Source organism: Erinaceus europaeus, chromosome 3 (genome assembly GCF_950295315.1).
Source record: "Erinaceus europaeus chromosome 3, mEriEur2.1, whole genome shotgun sequence".
NCBI classification, from domain to species: domain Eukaryota; kingdom Metazoa; phylum Chordata; class Mammalia; order Eulipotyphla; family Erinaceidae; genus Erinaceus; species Erinaceus europaeus.
In genome coordinates this window covers 145745740-145768518 of record NC_080164.1, presented here as the reverse complement: position 1 = coordinate 145768518, position 22779 = coordinate 145745740, and the positions used below count along the sequence as shown (strand labels likewise).

General features: G+C 41.0%; 1 protein-coding gene across 4 annotated transcripts in view; it reads right to left on the bottom strand.

Annotated features, from left to right (window-relative positions):
- Positions 1–1499: 1499 nt before the first annotated feature.
- USP46 (ubiquitin specific peptidase 46) overlaps positions 1500–22779 on the bottom strand; it is a 74842-nt gene continuing 53562 nt past the window's right edge. For 2 of the 4 annotated variants that reach the window (XM_007539702.3, XM_060188065.1), the window contains exons 6-9: positions 14015–14098; positions 10876–11073; positions 8212–8290; positions 1500–7503 (exon numbers count right to left, since the gene is read on the bottom strand). In XM_007539702.3, coding sequence (XP_007539764.1) covers positions 7402–7503; positions 8212–8290; positions 10876–11073; positions 14015–14098 — 463 coding nt within the window. In that variant the 3' untranslated portion in view covers positions 1500–7401. The remainder of the gene's footprint in view (positions 7504–8211; positions 8291–10875; positions 11074–14014; positions 14099–22779) is intronic. The other 2 variants (XM_016184912.2, XM_060188066.1) reach the window with 2 other exon arrangements.

The window sequence follows — 22779 nt, the reverse complement described above, 5'->3', positions numbered from 1 at the left end:
CCAATTATAATGGAGTTATCAATTATAGTAAACTTCTAATCTGCTACAAGTTTTGTTTGACAAGTAAGTGAATTTCAGCTGTCAAGTCTTCACATGAAAAAGCATCTACTCAAATGAAAATTTCTGGAAATGCATTTGGACCCCTGTTCTCTGACATCGCCCACAAGATGGAATGACTACAACACACCCCCAGAAACCAATGATGTGACCTGGCACGACCTGAAGAAACAGATTCACAGACTCCAAAGCTCACTCTCTACAGAAAAGCAGAATTCTGGTGGCCGACATTCCCCATCGAGACAGACATGCAGTGTTTCATCCCTTGGCATTTTCTTCCGTGGTCATCTACTTTGAACTGACACTTTCATTGGACTTACTGGTACACACTGCTGTGTTTCTCAAAGACTAACTTCAGCCAGAGCCTTGGGACTTTATAGGCCATGTCCCCTCGCCTGCAGGCTCTGTGCCCAGAGACAGAAAACTCTCCCTCCTTATTAGGTTATGCCCACAGAGGTAGGAAACGCCCTTTGAGGCAAGAGATGCCCACAGAGGCATGAAGCGCCCCCAGAGGCAATTGATACCCCCAGAGGCAAGAAATGCCCTTTGAGGCAGAAAATACCCCCTCAGTCCTCCCCTTGGCATCACACTGGTTATTGCTGCTCACCTATTTTGTTTTCCATGTCTTATGCCAGTTCTTTTGAAAATGCCTGTATGATATAGGTTTCTGTTCACCCCTACACTGCTATTCCCCTGACAGAGATGAAGCCTTTTACAGACATTGACCCAGTTATATATGGCCATAAAGTAAGAGAGAGATGTTGGGGAATTGTGAGGATGTGGTTGAGCTTGGAAGGGCTTGAGCTTGAGGGGTGTGTCAATCCTGTTAGTCTCTCTCTCCACAGAGAGGTTGAGCCAGGAGGGACAGTAGAACCCCAAAAAGGTGTGCCTCTTATCAGTCTCCCTGCCTCACAAAGTGCCCCGCAATCCTGATACTATGGCCATTAGTTAAAACGAAAGGGGGAATTGTTGGTATCTTCTAATTCTGCTTTTAAAAACCCCTTCTGTTTCATTTGGTTTAAATCCCCCCTGCTTAACACTGCATTCTATTTAAATAACTGCTGCCGCTGCCAGTCTATTTACATAAATCACTTTTATATTTACATAAAGCACCACCTTCTCTCCAGGGCATTGGTGATTTAGTGGTAGAAGTCTCACCTGCTCCACCCCCTCTCCTTGTCACACCCTGATCCTCTCCTTGTCACACCCTGATTTTCACCAGTCACTTTTCTCTCCACCCTCTCTGCGTCACATCCTATTCACACCCTACTTGGGAAGTATATATAAAGACAACATTGTTCGTTTTAGTTAGTTGTTAGTTTAGTCTAGCTTGGTATAGATTGCGCTGCATCCTGCATGAATAAAGAGATACTGTGTACAGCTCAACCATGAGTCCCTGGTTGTCTGTCTCCCATCAGTGAAGCTCAGCCCGACATCCAAGGTTGTTAATAAATACTTTATTATGAATCGTGGGAAAATGAGCACAGTTTAGGAATCCTTTTTACAAAATCTAACGCCATCTGATTCTGGTATCTCATAACCAAAATGAAGTTACTTTTCATTTCTTTGTAAGCTTCTACCACATGTTGTCCAAAGCACTATTAAAACATAATTGAATCCAAAAACTGGAACATAGGTTGGCAAGCCAATAAAATCATTTATCACACAGCTGGAAAAAATGCTAATGCCCTGATTGATTCTGATAAGTTTGGATAGGCTTTAATCATTTGGTAGTAATGTAAAGAGACTTTTAGATTTTTTTATTCATAAAATGCAGTTAAGACTTCCAATATTCTGGCTCTTTTAACATGAGACTTGAGAGGCAAATGCTTAAGTTCATTGTTGCCATGTAATGATTTTACACATTATCCTTTAAACTGTATTGTTCCCTAGGATGTAAGAGATTGGCTAAGGCAACACTAAAAGCAGGTAGGAAGGACAAGGGGTGGGGTGTGTGGGTGTGAGAGGGGAATCCAAAGGGTAAAACAAAGCCTGCTTTATCTAATAATATCCATCTTCACATTACGACCCAGGCCCAGTACCAAGTTGTGCCTACTCTGAGGGGCTCCCCCAGTTTGCTCTACAATCTGAATTTCTCTTTTCCAAGGACTTCCAGGGGGTGCTGCTTCCCCTTCCTGGTCCCTCACTTCTATCACAATGTCCACTTGTGCTCACTGACAGATCTCTTCACCGGGCCCAGCAGGAGGCCAAACTTACTGGCTGGTCTTTAGTGTTATCCCTACAATCAAGAATCTCCTCCCCTCAAGGAAAAACAAAACGAACAAAAATATTTTTTATCTTTGTGTATTAATGTAAGGCAATGGAAAAGTAGGCTTCATTCATTCCCTGCTAAAGGTGTCTTACATACTAAATGAACAGAGGGAAGGGAATTTAGAGGAATTTCCACTCCCTAGAAATAGTGTCATGCTGAGGGTGCCAGGCTTGGCCTATAAACCTCATTTGACAGGTAGACAAAATGAAGACTAGAAAAGAAAAACGCTTTTCCCAGTTTGCCTTTTCCATTCAGAAAGAGAGTGAGGAAAAGATAGTACAGCAGGGGAGCTTCCCCAGGTGCTGTGGCACAGTGCTCTCTCTCTCTCTCTTGATCTTCCCCAAAGTTTTTTCCCAGAGTAGGGGAGAGAGCGTAAGTTATGCAAAAAGACTCCCATGCCTGAGGCTCCAAAGTCTCAGGTTCAGTCCCCTGCACCACCATAAGCCAGAGCTGAGCAGCAGTGCTCTGGTTTAAAAAAAAAAAAAAAAAAAAAGCATCAATCAGGAAAGCCTATGTTTTTTCCCTCCTATATCCTTCATGGACGACACAGGTAGTTTTCCTGAGAAAAGGTAAGCAGAGACACAATGGAGGTTTTGTTACCACAAGTAGGTCTATGCCTAGGCACATGTACTTGATGACAATCTCCTGTCCACACACGGTCTCCCAGACAGACAGGATTGGGACTGGGGGTGGGGGGTAGCACAGTAAAAGCAAGTGAGTCTCACTCAGTACAGCCATGCTCAGATCACTGATTTGAGCATTCTCCTGCCCCCTTCTAGCAGGCCCATGTAGGGAATGTAGGGAATGGTGGGTTCACCAAGCTCAGAACCCATTCCGAGTTTGGGGTTGACTGTTAGCACACCAAGGCCAAAACTGCACCCCTCTTAACATTTTCAGGACAGATGTTGGTAGGAGCTGGGAGCTGCTTCCCCATCCGAGCAATGAATATCTTCATTTCATAATTACTAAAGATGATTTACTATGTAAAACTCCTGCTAAACAATTCACTGCAATGCCTAATTGACTACTCCTGATTTTTTTTTACACTGATATTCTTAATTTGCTACTCCGCAGATACAGGTTTCTAGATTAACTCTGTTGATCTTATTCATTTAATAATTAAAAAAAAAGTGTATTGTCTCCAGAACACTGGCTTTATCAGCTTTGATGGCAGCACTGCCTTAATACACTATACTTATCGAAAGGCTCCTCAAATGTCCAGAACTTCACAACTGTTTAGCATGACCACTCAAACACAAGTCTTCCTGGTGACTTCTACTTCATAAAAAGAATTTAAGCCTACCTATGTAACATTACTCAGATATAATTCTCTAGGAAGAGAATTCCTATTTCATTTATTGATGTTACTTTTCTTTTTTTTTTTTTTGCAAACAGTTTTAGAGGCAGGGTGTTAAACTGATTGAAATTTCACAAGATTGACATTGCTTAAAGTGCTTGAATTGGATACATAAAAAAAATCAGGTACAGGTTATTTAAAATTAAAACTAAGCTGTTCTTAGCAACACACTCAAATGAATGCCACATAAATACAGTAACTATTTTGGTTATACAGAAATGGAAGTTAGAAATAAATTAATGTAATACTGGCACGCAGAAATGTAATTAGGCAGAAAAGCAGGAAGTCCTATTTCCCCTGACCCATGCCATGGACATGAATTAACCACAATAGTGCTGATCAATGTCTTGGCCATATAATAGCAAACACGGGCAAAACCTTTAGAGCACAATATTTCAATACACATGAATACACAAAGTTGATCAAAATTCAGTGCTTAAAAGATAAAAATCCATCTGTAATAAAGCTACACTCCAGTATCTAAAATAAGCCCTAAGCTCCAGTTAGAACATCACTGTTAGGTATGCCCATGAGATTAAGGGCACCCGTGAAAATAAATGCATAGGGATCATTTTTGTCATCTACTTTTTCCATTTCATCTTATACCCAAAGTCCATCAGCCCATAAAACTAAACACAGCCCAACTCCTACTGAAAGCAGCAGCTGCATGTGCCCCACACCAGTGCACTTCATTCTGCTGTGCAAAGGGAGCGCATCCCTGTAACCGGACCAGACTCTACCATCCGACCAGATTCTACTTTGAAACAAATGATGTTTTCAGCATAACACACCACCTTCAAGAGGCTAAAGTAGTCATCAATAACGCAAACAACGTCTCTTTCTCAAGTGTGTGAAAGACTGTAACTTACTTTAAAACCTCCAGCAGGTACAAGAAATGCAGCAGCTCCACTCATTCCTGCCAGAAAATTACAAAAAAAAAAAAAAAAAAAACCCAGACCGCTTGAGGGAATGTTGCTGAGCCTTTGTACTACCACTGACCTCACAATGGTCTCACATGTTCCACATCACTCTGCTTTATTTGAAGAATGGGAAGTGAGAAATTTAAAGTGTTTGCACGCTATTATCTTGACATAACATGAAATGTTTAGAGGAAGAAATGTAGCTGCCTAGTAGTCATGTGTTGATAAGGAAGAGGGAAAAAATTATCAGAGCTCTAAAGTTTAAAAAAAAAAAACCAATGGAGTGTTGGTGGATAAGGACATTTTGGTATTCTTCCAATCTTCTTGTTCCACAAAGTCATTTCAATGACTCTGTACTACCTTCTATATTTCTTTAATTCAAATGATTCTCCATGTATACTTAATTTGAGCTGAATCTACTAAATGAATTACTTGCCATGGAAGGTAACATAATAGTTATGCAAATAGACTGTGATGCCTTAGGTTCCAAAGTCCCAGGTTCAGTCCCCTCCACTACAATAAGCTAGAGCTGAGCAAAGCTCTGGAATGAGAAAAAAAAATTAAGTGGGGAGAGGGGAAGGGAGGAGGAGAAGGAGAAGTAGAACTATTATTATATGACTGGTAGTTTAAAAGAAAAAAACCTCTTTACATATTAAAAAAAAAGAAAGAAAATGTACTGAATTTATGACTTAGCATTTAGATATTACTTTTGTAGGTTTCCAATTAAGACATTTTTTCCGATAAATTAGCTTCCAGAATCATTTCAAAGACTTTTTTCAATAGTTTTCCTTATAAGTCAGTTTCAAATATATTAGAGATCATCAGTTTTTTTAAAAACTTTGCAACCTGCAGTCAAATATATGGGTTACATATAATACAAACAGTTCCCTATATCAATCACCTTTATTTAATTGGAAAGTGTTTCTCCTTAAAGACACTTTTTTAAAAGGTGTTTAAAAGACACCTCCTGGGTAGTGATTACTGCATGTGTTATGGAAGGAAAAAAAGGAGACAAAATGTTTATAAATGTGAATTTACCTCTAAACAAGGCAAGATATAGTTTCATCACTTGAATAAACAATAATGTGAAGATCACCCTGTTTTGTTGTTTTGTTTTGTTTTTGTCTTCTCCAGTGAAAAGTAAAACATTTCACTTCAAGCATAAACAAATGAAGTATTGGCATGCTTATTTAAGCTGTGAGCAGTAATCAGTTCAAGATACATCAAAGATAAGAAATCCAGTTTTCATCTAAATAAAGTGCTGTTTTTAACTGCTGCAAAACGATCACTAATATTTTCAGTTTTAATTTTAGTTCACATTATGCTCATGATTTGCATGTTTGTTCGTTGATTTACTAGGTAATAAAATATGTTCACAGTATATTATAGTGTATGGAAGTCAACTGACTTCCCACAGGAAGCCAAGATCTATTACTCATAGTATTTGTAAAAATCCAAAAACCAACATGATGGCTAAATTCCAAATTGACCCTTTTAATAAAAGGTACCAATACTCAAACAATCTAATAAATATATTATAACAAAAGTGGGGAAAAACATAAAAATAACTGGTGAGATGAGGTTCTTCCAAAAGAAAAAAAACCAACTCCATCTTGTCAAGCATTCTAGGAAGTCCAAAGCATTGCCGCCATTTTGTTCATTTCTCCACCTGCCCACTGACACTTTCTTTGAACCATCTTCTTACTCAGTTAATTCCAGTAGAAACCCGAGGGGAGATTCCATCTTAGCCCTAGGACTTGCCAGGGTCTCAGTAACCAGGCTGAAATGTTGAAAGGTGAACAGTCGTACAATGTGGCCGATGGTAGTAAAGACGTTTGCTGTTGCCTTCATTATTCCTGGTGAGCAGCAATGGTGCTGACTAGTTAAGGAGAGTTATGCCAGACACTGTCGCTGTGGGCTCTCAGCCCAGCCACCAGAGATGGCGAAACACCAGCAGGACTGGAAAGATACCTTGGAAAACTTAGCAGTGCCAGATAAAGAATAAATACAACTCACACGACCTTACAGAAGAAAAATGTCACTAAAAACAAATGGCATAGAGTTATTTTCCTGAAACCTGGTTTTGGTAGAAAGATAAGAAAGATAACTTTTTTACTGTTCATGAAAGCTTCCTCCTCTCGGCTTTGCCTGCCTGAGCTCCACACCTGCTTGGCCCCTGGAATTTTACTGGCAATGCAGGCACAGCCCAGGGTAAATGCTAGTCACTCTGAACAGCTTCTCTTCACCCTATCCCACATGGAGGAAGATTTTAACTTCAAGCTTACTCACTCTGAAACATTTCTAGTTGCACAAACTTAAAGCTGTAGTTGCAGCTCTAAAAAGTGAAGAGCTGCACAATTCTCCTGTTCTCTATCAAAAGAGGTAGAGAAGCTGAAAGTGGGTCATCATGTTTTCAGTGATGAACTAAAGGAATGTACTAAAAAGAAGAATCCAAGAAACCATTTAGGAAGCTTAGCAAAGACCCAAAGGAGACTGTAGATATTCAGAGATGGCATCCTAAATTAGCCAGACGCAGCATTTACCCCATCCTAAAATTAGCAACTGTTATTCAGATAAACTTTACTACCATCTGATTGCAGTTAACTACTGCAGACGAAAATAAAACCACAAGAAGTGCTGTATGTAGAGAAACAAAGGGAGCAATTCTAACACAGTCAGACCACTGTGCCTCAGGTAATGGTGGGCTGCCAGGGAAGAAGACAGTCTGCAGGGAAACCAAGTAACAGTGCTGCGAGTTGTTTTTCGCAGGTGAATTAGTCCCACAGTTCTTTAAGTTATTCTCGTGACTGATAGAATAAAATATATCCAGATTCTGAATTTTTCGATATGTCCGATGTTAAGCCATAGAATTCTTCAATAGCTTGGGCATCTATTTTCTGTGATGGAAAAAGAAAGAATATGATTACTTAAATAATTACTGGGAGAAGAAAGAAAAAGTAATGGAAATCAGGGACACTACAGGAAATGCTTATAAAATCACAACTGGAAACTTCAAATTACCAAGCAGTAATTATTAAATGTCCTTCTCTCCCCCTCCCTGTCTCTCAACCTTTACCTACAAATCTTTTTTTCTTAAAAAAAAAAAAAAAAAAACAGACCAAGGTACACTGAAAGAAATGGAAAAATGAAATCACAGGTGCAAAGGCCCAGAGAAAATTCTGGCAGTAAATAATAATAATCACTATTATTTAAAAATACTAGTAAGAAGAATTTTGAGATCCAAGAGGCTGGAAAAAATTGTTTAAATAGCATTCAATATAATGAATAAATTCTAATAGGACATCAAAGTTTATTTGACCTGTATCAGAGAGTGCTTCAGTCACAGCAGGAAACAGGACTTTCTAAAGGTAAGTATGACTTGTGGTAGCACAGAGGTCTCATGTCTGTGGCTCATCAGTTAACAAAAAAGTGCCCCCTTTCCACAAAAACTGTAGAATTCAATTTTATTAAGTAAATATTAAGTTTTTTTTTTTTTTTACAAGTTAGATTAAAAGACAACAAGTTTATTTTTGGAAAATGTTTAAACACACACACCAAAATGCATCTAGGCCCCAGCCTTACTGAAGAATGAACTGCATACCAACCTCTACAATGTCATCATCAAACAAAAGCCAGAATCCATGACTTTTCACAATAGTAATATAATGCCCACGATTGGGACCACTAGAAGGAAAAAAAAAAAAAAAAAAGAAAGGAAAGAAAGAAAGAAAAAAATTATCAATGTGCAGCTTTATAAAACTCAACAAAAATTCAAGGGTTGGTGGTAAACACTGATGAGTGAGTGAGCAATGAAAAGAAAACACTATGGTGCTATGCCATATAAGGTACTAAGGAGAAAGGAAAGAGGGTATATCTGATAACATGAGATTTGGCGGGAAGAATTTTTTTGTTTTGTTTTAATATTTATTTATTCCCTTTTGTTGCCCTTGTTGTTTTATTGTTGTAGTTATTAGTGTTGTTATCATTGTTGGATAGGACAGAGAGAAATGGAAAGAGGAGGGGAAGACAGACACCTGAAGACCTGCTTCACTGCTTGTGAAGTGACTCCCCTGCAGGTGGGGAGCCGGGGGCTCCAACCTGGATCCTTACACATCTTTGTGCTTTGCACCATGTGCGCTTAGCCCACTGCACTCCCGCAGACTCCTTGTTTGGTTGGTTTTTAACCAGAGCACTGCTCAGCTCTGGCTTCTGGTGGAAGCTTTTTGCATAATTATTGTGCTATCTCCTCACCCTACAGAAGACAATTTCTTTAAAGGAAATGAGGGCAGTGCTGAGACAAGTCATGGGACTCTCAGAAGTTTCAGGAACAAGAACAATAAAAATATAGGGATGGAGGCCAGCTGGTGATGCACCGGGTGGAGCATACATAGTACTGTGCATGAGGACCTGGGTTTAAGCCCCCAGAATCTTCCCAAGTGGCACGTGTCTCTTTCTCTCCCTCTGTTTCTCCCCTTTTCCTCTCATTTTATATTTCTATCCAAAATAAATAAATATATTAAAAATAAATAAATAAACACAAAGAGGCCAAGGTTCAGTTACTCTGAGGAAAGGAGGGAACAAAAGTCAGGGATACGAAGCATGAAGTATCACAGTTACAGTTTTGAACTCCCTCGTAGAGAATTTTAAAGAGCGACCAACATGATGAATTTTTATTTTTTGTTTGCCTCCAGGGCTATCACTGGGGCTAGGTGCCAGCACTACGAATCCACAACTCCTGGAGGCCATTTTTCCTTTCTTTCTTTTTTTTGTTTTGTTTTGTTTTGGGGGGGAGGAGGAACAGACGGGGGGGGGGGGGTAGGACAGAAAGAAATCGAGAGGGGAGGAAAGACAGAGAGGGAGGAAGAAAGACAGATACCTGCAGACCTGCTTCACTACTTGTGAAGCTTCCCCCCTATAGGTAGGAAACTGGGGGCTGGAACCCAGATCTTGTGAGGGTCCTTACACATAGTATAATGTGCACTTAACTGGGTAAACCACCGCCTAGTCCCTGGATTTATGTTTTAGAAAGATGTTAGACCATAGTGTACAATGACAAGGATTAAAACAAGAAGATACTGATTATATATCATAAGCCAGAACAAAAAGAGCAACCACTGTTACTATGTAGCTAGATCTTCTTAAGCGAGGAGATTCTCATCCTAAGTCTAGAGTTTTGTGTTTCCAATGCACACAGTTGAAGTGAAAAGCTGTATTTCCTACTGCTTGCTCTGCTCAAACACAAAGTGATCTGTTCCTGCTTTTCTCTACCCTTGTCCCACCAGGAATTCAGTTCTCAGGTCTCTTCTGTTTGCACACTTATCACCCATATCATCTCAGGCCGTTGCTCTTACAGGAACTCCCTGAAATGAGCCACCTGCGGGGTTTGCATTCCTGGCCCACCTTCTCCATTGTCCCCCCTGAGCCTCAGCTCCAATGTCAGCTTGGCAAATAAGTCTTTGTGGATCACCTTACCTGGAGAGGTACCTGACTGTATACTTTAGAGTATACCGAGGAAAGTCTGAAAACTGCATAGAGTATTTTAAGAGACTATTTTAAATCACTCAAGATGTCAATGCAAACACTAAGTTTAATCTCTTGCTTCCAGTCTTTATTCATGCATCTTGAAATACTTAAGAGAACATCATATACATTAAGTTGTCAGCAAAGCCATGACATACTTCTTTTTTTTTAAAATAATTTATTTATCAATGAGAGGGATAGGAAGAGAGAGAGAGAGAAATAACCAGACATCACTCTGGTACATGTGCAGCCAGGAATCAAACTCCAGACCTCATGCTTGAGAGTCCAATGCTTTATTCACTGCGCCAACACCCAGACCACGAATACTTCTCTATGTAAAAATACATCATGACTTTTCTGACAGCCTACTGATATATATGTGTGCGTACACACACACATACACATATACACACGACTTGAGGTTTTTAAAATTAAAATCATAGCATACACATGTATTTTTCCATTCCAAATTCCTTCTAAGCATGACTTCTACCCAATGAGGTTATTATTTTCCTTATGATCAGGTGCTGAGATTATCATTAATGTCATGCTTTTTATGTTATGTGGGTACAGGTTACGTTTATATTGATTTTGAGATAATAAGCAGCAAGAATTTGGATAAGATGCCCCCCCCCCAAGGCTATCATCACTTGGTCTCACAGCACCAAAAGTAGATGACTGGGTGTTGTTCAGCACTGAGACAAGCCACACACTGTTCCCTTGTGCCCTGCTTCCTTGTCTGCCCTTACCTGCCACAGTGAACCACCACGGCAACCAGGTCGTACATTCGGTCCAGGTTCACAGCGTCGCTGGAGGTGTTAAAGAGTCGGAGTTCCAGTGGGAAGACCACACGGTAGGAGAGCTTGGTATACCTGTGCAGCTGCTCCATGTACTTGAACCGCTTTAGGTGCAAGGCCAAAATCATGGGCAGCTTCTTCACTCTCATCCTAAAAAGCCATCAAGCAGAACATCAGTTGTACTCCCATGCCTGTTAGGGATACAAACACATTGCTGCAATGCTCTGAGACATTCCAGACGAGTAGAGAACCAAACTGCTCTCCAGAATAACTGTGTGTTTGCCTTATAGAAAGCTGGCTTAGCCAAGCCCTCTTGGCCACCTGGAGCAAGCAGTGAGTGGTGGTGGCTCTCTGCCTAGTGAAAGGTGACATTACAGAATTTTTGCATCAGTGAAAATCAGATGTGTGATTGCTCTCCTGCAATGTCCTCTGCCTCCCAGGGAGAAATGCTGGTGGGATACTCCTACCCCAACCCACACCTCTGAGACAACAAAGAGCAGGGGTGATGGATTTTGAGAAAAGGAAGTTGGGAAGAAGACAAGCAAAGGACTGTCTGGACTCTGATGATGGGCAGGGCTGTCCAGCCCAGCTCTGCTGTCTGTCAGGAACCCCGGGACACACGGACTCCCTCTCTCACTCCTTCTTCCTATGTACTGGAGTTAGTTATTTCCTTCACTGCCTCCCAGCTTCCTTGTTTATAAAATGCAGAGCTTAATTTGGGGTTACATTTCCCAAGCTGGGTCCAGTAGAAAAAGTACTGGGGTGGGGGCTGGGCAGTGGTACACCCAGGTAAGCCCACATAATACTAAGTGCAAGGGCCTACATAAGGATCCAAGTTCAAGTCTCATCTCCCCACCTTCACAAATGGCTAAGCAGGTCTACAAGTGTCTATCTTTCTACCTATCTCCTCTCCCCTCTCAATTTCTCTCTGTCTTATTCAATAAAATAGAAAAAATGCAGTGGGTTTGTAGTGCTGGCACTGAACCCCAATGATAACGCTGGGGGGGGGGGGAGAAAGAGGGCACTGGAGATTTTTCTAGATATGGGGTTCCTGTGACCAAGCTTGGATGCTGCTATTTTCTCTTTTGATGCTTCTTCTCCCCAAATGCTGGCATACTGGAGGTTTGAAAAATCTTGCAGTGAAGTGTTCTCTTTTGTTTGGTGCAACACTTCCCAAACTTACATACACACAGCTCTTTTCACTAGATGGGCATTTATTAGTAGTCTTCAGTCAGAAGTCACAGAGACTACAGTTTCTGTAGCTAACTCTGCTAGAATAGAGAGGTTCTTCTGAATACCTTCTGGGATCCTAATTTGTGGATGTTCCAAATTATTCTAAACACTACAAGTCTTGCATACATTTTCAGGGCATATTATTTAAAGAAGGTAAATTTTAAGAAAATAATTTTTGGGCCTGGGAGGTGGCACAATAAGTTGTACATTATACTTGGAAGCATGAGGTCCTGAGTTTGATTCCCAGCATCCCATGTGCCAGAGTGATACTATGGTTCTATCTTATAAAACTAAATATTAAAAAAAAAAAAAGATAGCACTTTGGGGGCCTCTACTGAGATAAACATCCTGTTCATAAAACATAAGCAAAACATCCATATCAGCAAAAACAAAACTTATGAGGACCCTGTAATTTTATGTTTTATTTTATTTACCTGAGCACTATTCAGCTCTCGCTTATGGTGGTACTGGGAATTGAATCTGAAACCTTTGGTGCCTCAGGCATAAATATTTTTGCATAACCATTATCCTATCTCCTCAGCCCTAGAACATGACATTTTAACATAAAAAACCTCCTGGACAAAGTAGCAAAAACCTTCACACCACATGGGAGGACCCAGACTTAGAATGTAAAATGAGGAGCAGAGATAAAGCACCTGACCACTAGAAAGAGAATCACCACTCCACTTCTGCTTCCTATGATGACTAGCCTTTGGTAAGTTTTGATCAGCAAGGGGAGATGTGCATGTTAAAGGGCAAAGGGCTGGGAGACTGGACAAAGAAATTATTTCAGCCTCAACTCTAGACTCCTAAGGGCTTCAGAGAACAGTAATGAGCATCTGTGAGTTATTCTGAATATGCCCTGAACAGTAAGACTTCATGGACTAGTTAAAATGTCAAGTTTCTTGGTTTCTAAGGCTAGATAATAGACACACTGGTTATGTCACCTTTTCTAAGACCTGTAACTAGTTGATGCCACCAAGAAGATGGGCAGCCTAGGACCTTTAGCAAATGGACTGTGATGGCTTTCCTATTACCTATCTATATAACACATGTGCTACTGAGTTCTTCATGATTCCTTACTAAATCAAAGACTGTTTCTTAACCTCTGATATTTTCAGATAGGAAGTCCCAATGTTTAGGCAACACTAACACTGAGTCTCCTGAGTATTATGTGAGGTCCATTTTACTATTTGCCTTTAATCACAAGAGATTAACAATGATAGTTATTCACCCAACAACATAGCATCTGGACTGACTAGCACTAAGTATGTGTTAGATGGATGGATGGATGGATGGATGGATGGATGGATGGATGGATGGATGGATGGATGGATGGATGGCAGGATGGACAGACAGACGAATAGCAAGCAGATGAGGCCAACAATCAAACTAATGCACAACTCTCCAAGCAGGCACACACACACACACACACACACACGTGCGCGCACATGTGTGTGTGTGAGAGAGAGAGAGAAAGAGAGAGAGAGGGAGAGAAAGAGAGAGAGAGAGATGTAGGGAAAGAAAAAGAGGAGAGAAACAGACAGACCAGAGCGCTGTGCCACTATGGAAAAAAATTCTGCTTTTTTTAATTCTTGTATTTCTTTGCTTTTGTCTTTAAAGTGGTGCAGCAGGGGGTCAAACCCAGGACTCACAGGACTCACATGTGTGAGGCATGCACTCTACCTCTGAATGATCTCCCCGACCCCCAGGGCTGGCACATTCTCATCCCAATTTTACCAGTGAGGAAGGGAATCAAAGTCCCCAAAGAACCACGGCTGCTAGCCCATGGGAACAGGCTCCACAGTCTGGTTTCTCTTCAGTACACAAAGCTGCCACGTGCTCCTCCCTCACGCACCTTTTCTGAGCTTCCTGTTTGCTGCAGCACGTTTCACAATAATATTTCTGCTCACTACACAGTGTTTCTGTGTTGCTGAAGTCTCTGCAGAGAAAAATGTTTTCATCTGTTAAAAAGTTCAAAATGTACTTGGCAGACCATGTCTGAACCCCTCTATTACCTTAGGGCAATTTCTAGGTGAATGACAAAAGACCCTTCTTGTGAGTAGGTACCCTAGTGCCATTTCAGCATTTCAGCTAAGCTGGCTTATAATTTCAGCAGGAGAGATTTTCAAGGGTACTTTTATTTACTGGGACACAGTATATATATTAGGGCTTTTGACTGATTCAAAAAGAACAAATGCTTCAGAGTATAACAGACTGTCAACTAAAGATTAAAAAAATCTGAGTGTCTCAATTCAACATATAACTAAAACTGGAACAAGACAGAGAAGCTTGCTTAGCCCTTGCATAAGGATAATACATACATTCTTTTTTTTTTTTTTTTGCCACCAGGGTTATCTTTGGGAAGTGGTGTCTGCATGATGAATCCACTGCTTCTGGCAGCTTTCTTTTTCTTTTTAATAGGACAGAAAGAAACTGAGAGAGAAGGAAGAAAGATAGAGAGAGAGAGAGAGAGAGAGAGAGAGAGAGAGACTAAAGCAAAGATATCTGCAGCACTGTGTTGCTGAGGAATTATTCTGATGCAGTCTCTGCCCCCAGGTTTTACCACACCCCGCGAAATCCTAGCAGTACCCCCTTCAACCAATCCCGGCCCCACACGTCACCCCTGGTTGTCGCCCAATAAAAAGCCCCCTCACACACACACACACACACACACACACACACACACACACTGCTCTCTCTCTGGGCTCTCAGCTCCCCCTCTCTCAGATCTCGCTCCCCTCTCTCGCCCCGTGGTCAGGTAGTGGGGACGGCCATTGTCGGCTGACTCCACGTGGCCTAAGCCACCCCCCCATCCTATAATAAAGATTTGTGTACCCCTTTGCTCGGACGTCCACTCTCTTCTCCGCGGTGCCCGACACCTGACCGCTACAACAACAGCACTGCAGAACTGATTGTGAAACTTCTCCCCCTACCCCTCGGCAAATGGGGACTTGAACCTGGGTCCTTGAACATACATGGCACTATATGTGCTCAATCAGTTGTGCCAACTCCCAGGCCCTAATAGACACATTCCTGAAGTGGTTTATAAAAAAATTGACCATAGAACAAAACTAACAAGGGTCCAGCAAAATAGCTCACCTGGGTAATACTCCTGCTTTGTCCTGCAGAGGACCCAGGTTCCAGCTTGGCCTCCACTACATAGGGGAAGAGTAGGTACTGTAGTATCTTTCCCGCTCTTCCTCTGCCTCTCTCTTTCTATCTGAGAAAACTGATCTGGGATAAATGATGCTCCAATAATAACCAAAAAGGAGAAGAAAAAAGGACTGACTATATAAAAACCCCACCACTATACTACTACCTGTAGTCTATGTGATTAACTTATATCTAACTTAATCATATAGAAGACAGTATGTCACAGGTGATCCACATTTTCAAAGAGCACAAAAGTTAAGACAGTGAAGTATAAACCATGTACAACCAGCCTGATATTGAACTAAACAAGTCTCAAATTATTGACAAGTAACCATTTCCTATGAAGCCCATGTTCCGGCCTCCACACACTCAAAGCATAAGAACTATAGCCTGCTTCCTTTTAAGAGCAAATGCCATTGTGTTTGCCACATCTGTATTCATTTTCTCATCATGAGGTTTTACTGCACTACTTGTAGTTTTCATTTTTAAATGTCATGGCTTTTCACTCTTTTCTGGTTATTGAGATTCTACTTAACATTCCTGTGGTACTGCTTCAAAAGCTGAAAAGAACATCCAGCATATAATAATACCCTAGAGTCTAGAGAATGTCTGTGACATTTCCCTACTTGCAGTGAGTGGCCTTGCATCAGAATCACCAGATTTTATTACACAGAAAATGCTATTTACATGGTGCTAATGACTCAACCATTAAAACAGAGCTTATCAAAAGAAAACAGAGATCGTGCCTTCATTAAGAACTCAAACATGAACCGACAACCCTCTGGGCTAGGTGCCGGGGAGTCACGGTGAGTTCTTGCCCCCATGCCACTCGAGGTCTAATAGAGACACATGCAAAGGAGCATTTTTGTACTATCAAGTGCCTGATGTAGACTAAACATTGCATGCTTCCCCTTTGCAAACCCTTCCACCGAGTCATCAGTGCATAGAGGAATCAGATCCACATGTCTTGGCAATGCCCGACGACTCCTTCTAGCTCACCTCCTCACTCCTCACTTCCTTCCACCTTACCTCCTACTCCTCCATTCTGTTCCTGTCAAGCCAGCCAGTCTTCTGCTGTCTCACCAATGGGTCATGCCTGGGAGCACTTGCAGACAGTACTCCCTGCCCACCCCCCACCCCCAGACTATGGAGTTGCTTTCCAGACACTTCAATGGCCAACGCTACCTGTCTACTAATTTGACTGTCACCTCTTTGGCAGAGTCACTCCTGGCCACTCTCTCCAAACACACTTAGCCACTATCCCATTGCCATCCTATTTTCTTCAGAGCATGTGTCCCAAAGGCTTGCTGAAGTTGAATGAAGCCTAGACTCCTACTTCCAGCCCCCTTCCAATGGGTCCTGATACACAGCAAAGTGTGACAATCACTGGCTGGATAAGTATAGAAGATTAAAAAAAAAAATTCCGGGGGTCGGGCGGTGGCGCAGTGGGTTAAGCGCATGTGGCGCAAAGCGCAGGAACCGGCGTAAGGATCCCGGTTCGAGCCCCTGGCTCCCCACCTGCAGGGGAGTCGCTTCACAGGCGGTGAGGCAGGTCTGCAGGTATCTATCTTTCTCTCCCCTTCTCTGTCTTCCCCTCCTCTCTCCATTTCTCTCTGTCCTATCCAACAACGAATTGCGTCAACAAGGGCAATAATAATAACCACAACGAAGCTACAACAAGGGCAACAAAAGGGGGAAAAAAAATGGCCTCCAGGAGCGGTGGATTCATGGTGCAGGCACCGAGCCCAGCAATAACCCTGGAGGAGGAAAAAAAAAAATTCCATGAGCAAGGCTTATATGTCAAACCGGCAAAATGGTTCACCTAGGAGGTTGCCTGCTTTGCCATAATCTGCCATGTGCAGAGGCCAGGTGTCAGCCCAGTCCCCACCTCACTCCAGGGAGCTTCAGTGCTATGGTATCTTTCCTTTTCTCTCTCTGTCTCTCTCTCTCTAAAAGCCAGCCCTAGGAGTCGGGTGGTAGCATAGCGGGTTAAGCACACATGGCGCAAAGTGCAAGGACCAGCATAAGGATCCCAGTTTGAGCCCCCGGCTCGCCACCTGGAGAGGAGTCACTTCACAGGCGGTGAAGCAGATCTGCAGGTGTCTTTCTCTCCCCCTCTCTGTTCATTTCTTTCTATCCTATCCAACAATGACATCAATTACAACAACAATAATAACTACAACAATAAAACAACAGAAGGCAACAAAAGGGAATAAATAAATATATTTTTTAACTATTTATTTTTTTAAATATTTATTTATTTATTCCCTTTTGTTGCCCTTGTTGCTTTATTGTTGTAATGATTATTGATGTCATCATTGTTGGATAGAACAGAGAAAAATGGAGAGAGGTAGGGAAGACAGAGGGGGGAGAAAAAGATAAGACACCTGCAGACCTACTTCACCACTTGTGAAGGGACTCCCCTGCAGGTGGGGAGCCAGGGGCTCAAACCAGGATCCTTTTGCCGGTCCTTGCTTTGCACCCACCTGCGCTTAACCAACTGTGCTACCGCCCGACTCCCATAAATATATATATTTTTAAAAGCCAGCCCCGAGCAGTGCAGCTTCAGTGACAAAGAATTTAAAAAAGGCTTATGTGTCACATATTTTAAAATACCTCTCTCACTAATAAATAAAAAAAATTGAATTTCCAGAAACTAATAGGATATATATATATATATATATATATATATATATATATATATATACATACATACACACACACACATTTATATATAACAATGAGTGTGGGTTGTAGATGTACATAAACTTATACATCAAAGAAGTTTCTCAAAATAAATAGAGAAATGTATTACTATATTTATTTTCACTGGAGAGAGCACTGCTCAGCTCTGGCTTATGGTGGTGCAAGGGACTGAACCTGGGACTTGGAAGCCTCAGGCCTACAGGAGTGATGCACAGTCTCTCCAGTCTGAAACAGTTTTGTTTTTTTTTTCCTAATAAAATATTTTTAAAATCAAGCTTTAGGAGAATGAAAAGGCTACTTTATCCTAATACCTAGCTGGCTTCCCCAGTGCTAAGAGAAAGGGAATTCTGAAGTACCAGAAGACAGAAAAGCTGAAAGTGGTTCCAGCACAAAGCATTCTGAGGTTCAAGGTTTGCTTTTGTGACAGAGTATTAGAGAGGGAATAAGGCACTGAAAACCTGAAAACGAAGACAAATAAATAAATATCCAAAAGACCATGGAAGATTCAGATAAACATTACATATTTTAGATGTCTGCCTGAGGCCATTCCTGAATCTAATTCATTTTATTTTTATAGGACAAAAAGAAATTGAGAAGGGAAAAGGCAGAAAGGGAGAAAGACATCTGCGACACAGCTTCACCACTTGTAACATGCAAGCTTAACCAGGAGCATCGCCACCCAGCTCCAAGAAAATTGCTTCAGGTAGAAGCCGACGGGGGTGTGTGGAGGTGGGGCCTTAAATTCAGGTCCTTGTACATGGTGATGTGTGTGCTCAATTGGGTGTGCCACTGCCTAGGTCCCCTGAACTTTTCAAAAATAATAATAATAATAAACTTTCTCAGTATTCTCCCATGGTATACATGACTGGCGGTGCCTACCTAACACACAGTACTGACATGACTAACATCAAATTACAGTCTGCTGTAACAGATTTAATTGCTTCTTTAGACCTGTAATCTGAATTGAACCATTGTTTATATCATTATTTCCTTGGGACACAAGTTCAGTGGAAACACACTGTATTCAATCACCTAAATAAAGCCTCTCTGCAGAGAGGTAGCAGAGAACTTGTGATCAAATCCTACAATTTCAACTCAATTTTCACCTTTTTTTTTTTGCATCATCAGAATAAACAAAAGATAAAAAAAAAAAAAAAAAAACCATCATAAGAGAAATGTAGGCATACTGGTAAAGAAGAAATCTCAAAATTCTCATTGTAAAAACAAACCCTTAAGAAGGTTAGCCAAGGATTCGACTTCCGGAGGCGGAGCTACGAGCAGCAGATCGATTTCTCTCCTCTCCTCTCCTCTCCCGGATCAACTAGGAATACCAAAGGAGACCACCCGGACCGAAACAAGACAGGACTAGAATGACCACAGAAACCCAGTAAATCACCCGTGAGTACAAACATGCGTGGCTGGTGACAGAGAGGAGAGAGGGGCCTAAGGAGAGATTAAGTGACTGCTAACAGTTCGACAGTTTGTCAGTGGAGACACCACCTCCAGTCTGCTCCACCAACAAGGGGACAGCTGAAGGGAGGAAAGGACTCCCCAGAGACTCACCAAGTACAACTCTGAGTCTCCATTGCTACTACCCTCAGAATCTGGAGCAGCAACAGGGAGGGCACAGAGATCTAACCGGGAAACTCAGGAGAAGACCTATACCTCGGTGGCATAGCTGAAGGGCTGTGAAAGTCTCTTTGCATAACCACTGGATTATCTCTGCCACACCCTGCTTTATCTCTTGGTCAGGAGTCATTGATTAAGCCAAGAAGCCTATTGATAGTTTAAAAGCCCTCAGGCTACCATAGCCTACAGGGGAAAAAAAAAAAGGCTTTTACACCACTGAACTCCAACTCAGGGATTGAAAAAACTGTTAACTTATATAAAATGGTTAAAACAACAAGAAAAAATAATGGAGACTCGAACCAGGACAAGAGTCCAGCTAAAAGTCCTCCAGAGGGTGAAGCACAAAACAACGAGTTCAACATCCAAACATTAGCTAAGGAAATAATAACAGGAGTGAGTAAGAATTTGAAAAAATTGTAATCAGAAATGCAGGAACAACAAATGAGAAAATGGAAGAAAATTCTAATAATCTCATGGTTATTAGAGAGCTGAAAGCTGAAATTGCTGAGCTAAGAAGGCAACTAGCTGAACAAGCTAAAACAGTATCAGAGCAGGGCAACAAAATAGATGAACTCCAGAAAGCAGTAGAGGGCAGAGAGAATAGAATCAATGAGGCTGAAGACAGAATTAGCAAGATTGAGGATGAATTAGAGACAACTAAAAAAGAAGTAAGAGATCTCAAAAAGAGATTAAGAGATGCTGAAAACAACAACAGAGTCCTATGGGATGACTTCAAAAGAAACAATATACGCATTATTGGCTTACCAGAGGAAGAAAGAGAAGGGGAGGAAGAAAGCGTTCTCCAGGCCATAATAGCTGAAAATTTCTCTAGTCTAGACAACACCAAAGACATAAAGATTCAAGAAGCCCAGAGGGTCCCAAACAGAATTAACCCAGACCTAAAGACACCAAGACATGTCATACTTAGATTGGAAAGGAATAAGGATAAAGAAAGGATCCTCAAGGCTGCAAGAGAAAAACAAAGAGTCACCTACAAAGGAAAACCCATAAGATTAGCAGCAGACTTCTCCATACAAACACTACAGGCCAGAAGAGAATGGCAAGATATCTATCGAGTGCTCAATGAGAAAGGCTTTCAGCCAAGAATACTATATCCTGCTAGATTGTCATTCAGACTAGATGGAAGCATCAAAACCTTCTCAGACAAGCAACAGTTGAAGGAAGCAACCATCACCAAGCCTGCCTTGAAAGAAGTTCTGAAAGGTTTCCTATAAACAACCAGACCACCACAAATAGAACATATATCAAAACACTCTAAAAATCTACAAGAATGGCGTTAAAATATCTTCAATCTTTGATATCAATAAATGTCAATGGCCTGAATTCACCTATTAAAAGACACAGAGTAGGAAGATGGATCAGAAAACACAACCCAACAATATGTTGTCTACAGGAAACTCACCTAACTCAACAGGACAAACACAGACTTAAAGTGAAAGGATGGAAAACTATCATACAAGCCAATGGCCCACAAAAAAGGGCAGGAACAGCTATTCTCATATCTGACATGATAGACTTTAAAATAGATAAGATTAAAAAAGATAGGAATGGACACTACTTAATGCTCAGAGGATCAGTCAATCAAGAGGACTTAACAATTATTAATATCTATGCACCCAATGAGAAGCCATCTAAATACATCAAACTTCTACTGAAAGAGCTACAGCAATATATTAACAGTAACACAATCATAGTAGGGGACTTCAACACCCCACTATCTGAACTTGACAGATCATCCAGGAAGAAAATCAGTAAAGACATAAGGGAGCTAAATGAAGAGATAGATAAACTAGAACTATTGGACATTTTCAGAGTCATTCATCCCAAGAAACTGGAATACACATTTTACTCAAATCCACATGGATCATTCTCAAGGATAGACCATATGTTAGGCCACAAAGACAGCATCAGCCTATTCAAGAGCACTGAAATCATCCCAAGCATCTTCTCAGACCACAGTGGAATTAAACTAACACTTAACAATCAACAAAAGATTAGTAACAGTGCCAAAATGTGGAAGCTCAACAGTACACTTCTTAACAACTTCTGGGTCAAAGAGGAAATCAAGGAAGAAATCAAAATGTTTCGAGAGTTCAATGAAAATGAAGACACAAGCTATCAAAATATTTGGGACACAGCTAAAGCAGTCCTAAGAGGGAAGTTCATAGCTATACAAGCACACATTAGGAAACAAGAAAAGGCACAAATAAACAGCCTGATTGCACATCTTAAAGACCTAGAAGAAGAACAACAAAGGAACCCTAAAGCAACCAGAAGGACAGAAATCACTAAAGTTAGGGCAGAAATAAATAACATTGAGAATAGGAAAACCATACAAAAGATCAATGAAAGTAAATGTTGGTTCTTCGAAAGAGTAAACAAAATCGACAAACCTTTAGCCAGACTCACAAAACAAAAAAGGGAGAAGACCCAAATAAATCGGATAGTAAATGAAAGAGGAGATATCACAACAGACACTGCAGAAATTCAACATATCATGCGAGGCTTCTATGAACAACTATATGCCACCAAGTTAGAGAACCTGGAAGAAATTAATGATTTCCTAGATACCTACCAACTTCCAAAACTAAGTAAAGAGGAAGTGGATAACATGAACAGGCCCATCACAGCTAATGAAATTGAAACAGTTATCAAAAATCTCCCCAAAAATAAAAGTCCTGGACCAGATGGTTTTACAAATGAATTCTACAAAACTTTCAAAGAAGAACTAATACCTCTACTTTTAAAAGTCTTCCAGAAGATTGAAGACACTGGAATACTCCCTGCCAGCTTCTATGAAGCCAACATCACCCTGATACCAAAAGCAGACAGGGACACAACCAAAAAAGAAAACTACCGACCAATATCTCTGATGAACATAGATGCGAAAATATTGAACAAAATTCTAGCCAACCGGATACAGCAGTATATCAAAAAAATTGTTCATCATGACCAAGTGGGGTTTATCCCAGGCATGCAAGGTTGGTTTAATATACGTAAATCAATCAATGTGATCCACCACATCAACAAAAGCAAGACCAAAAACCACATGGTCATATCAATAGATGCAGAGAAAGCCTTTGACAAAATACAACATCCCTTTATGATCAA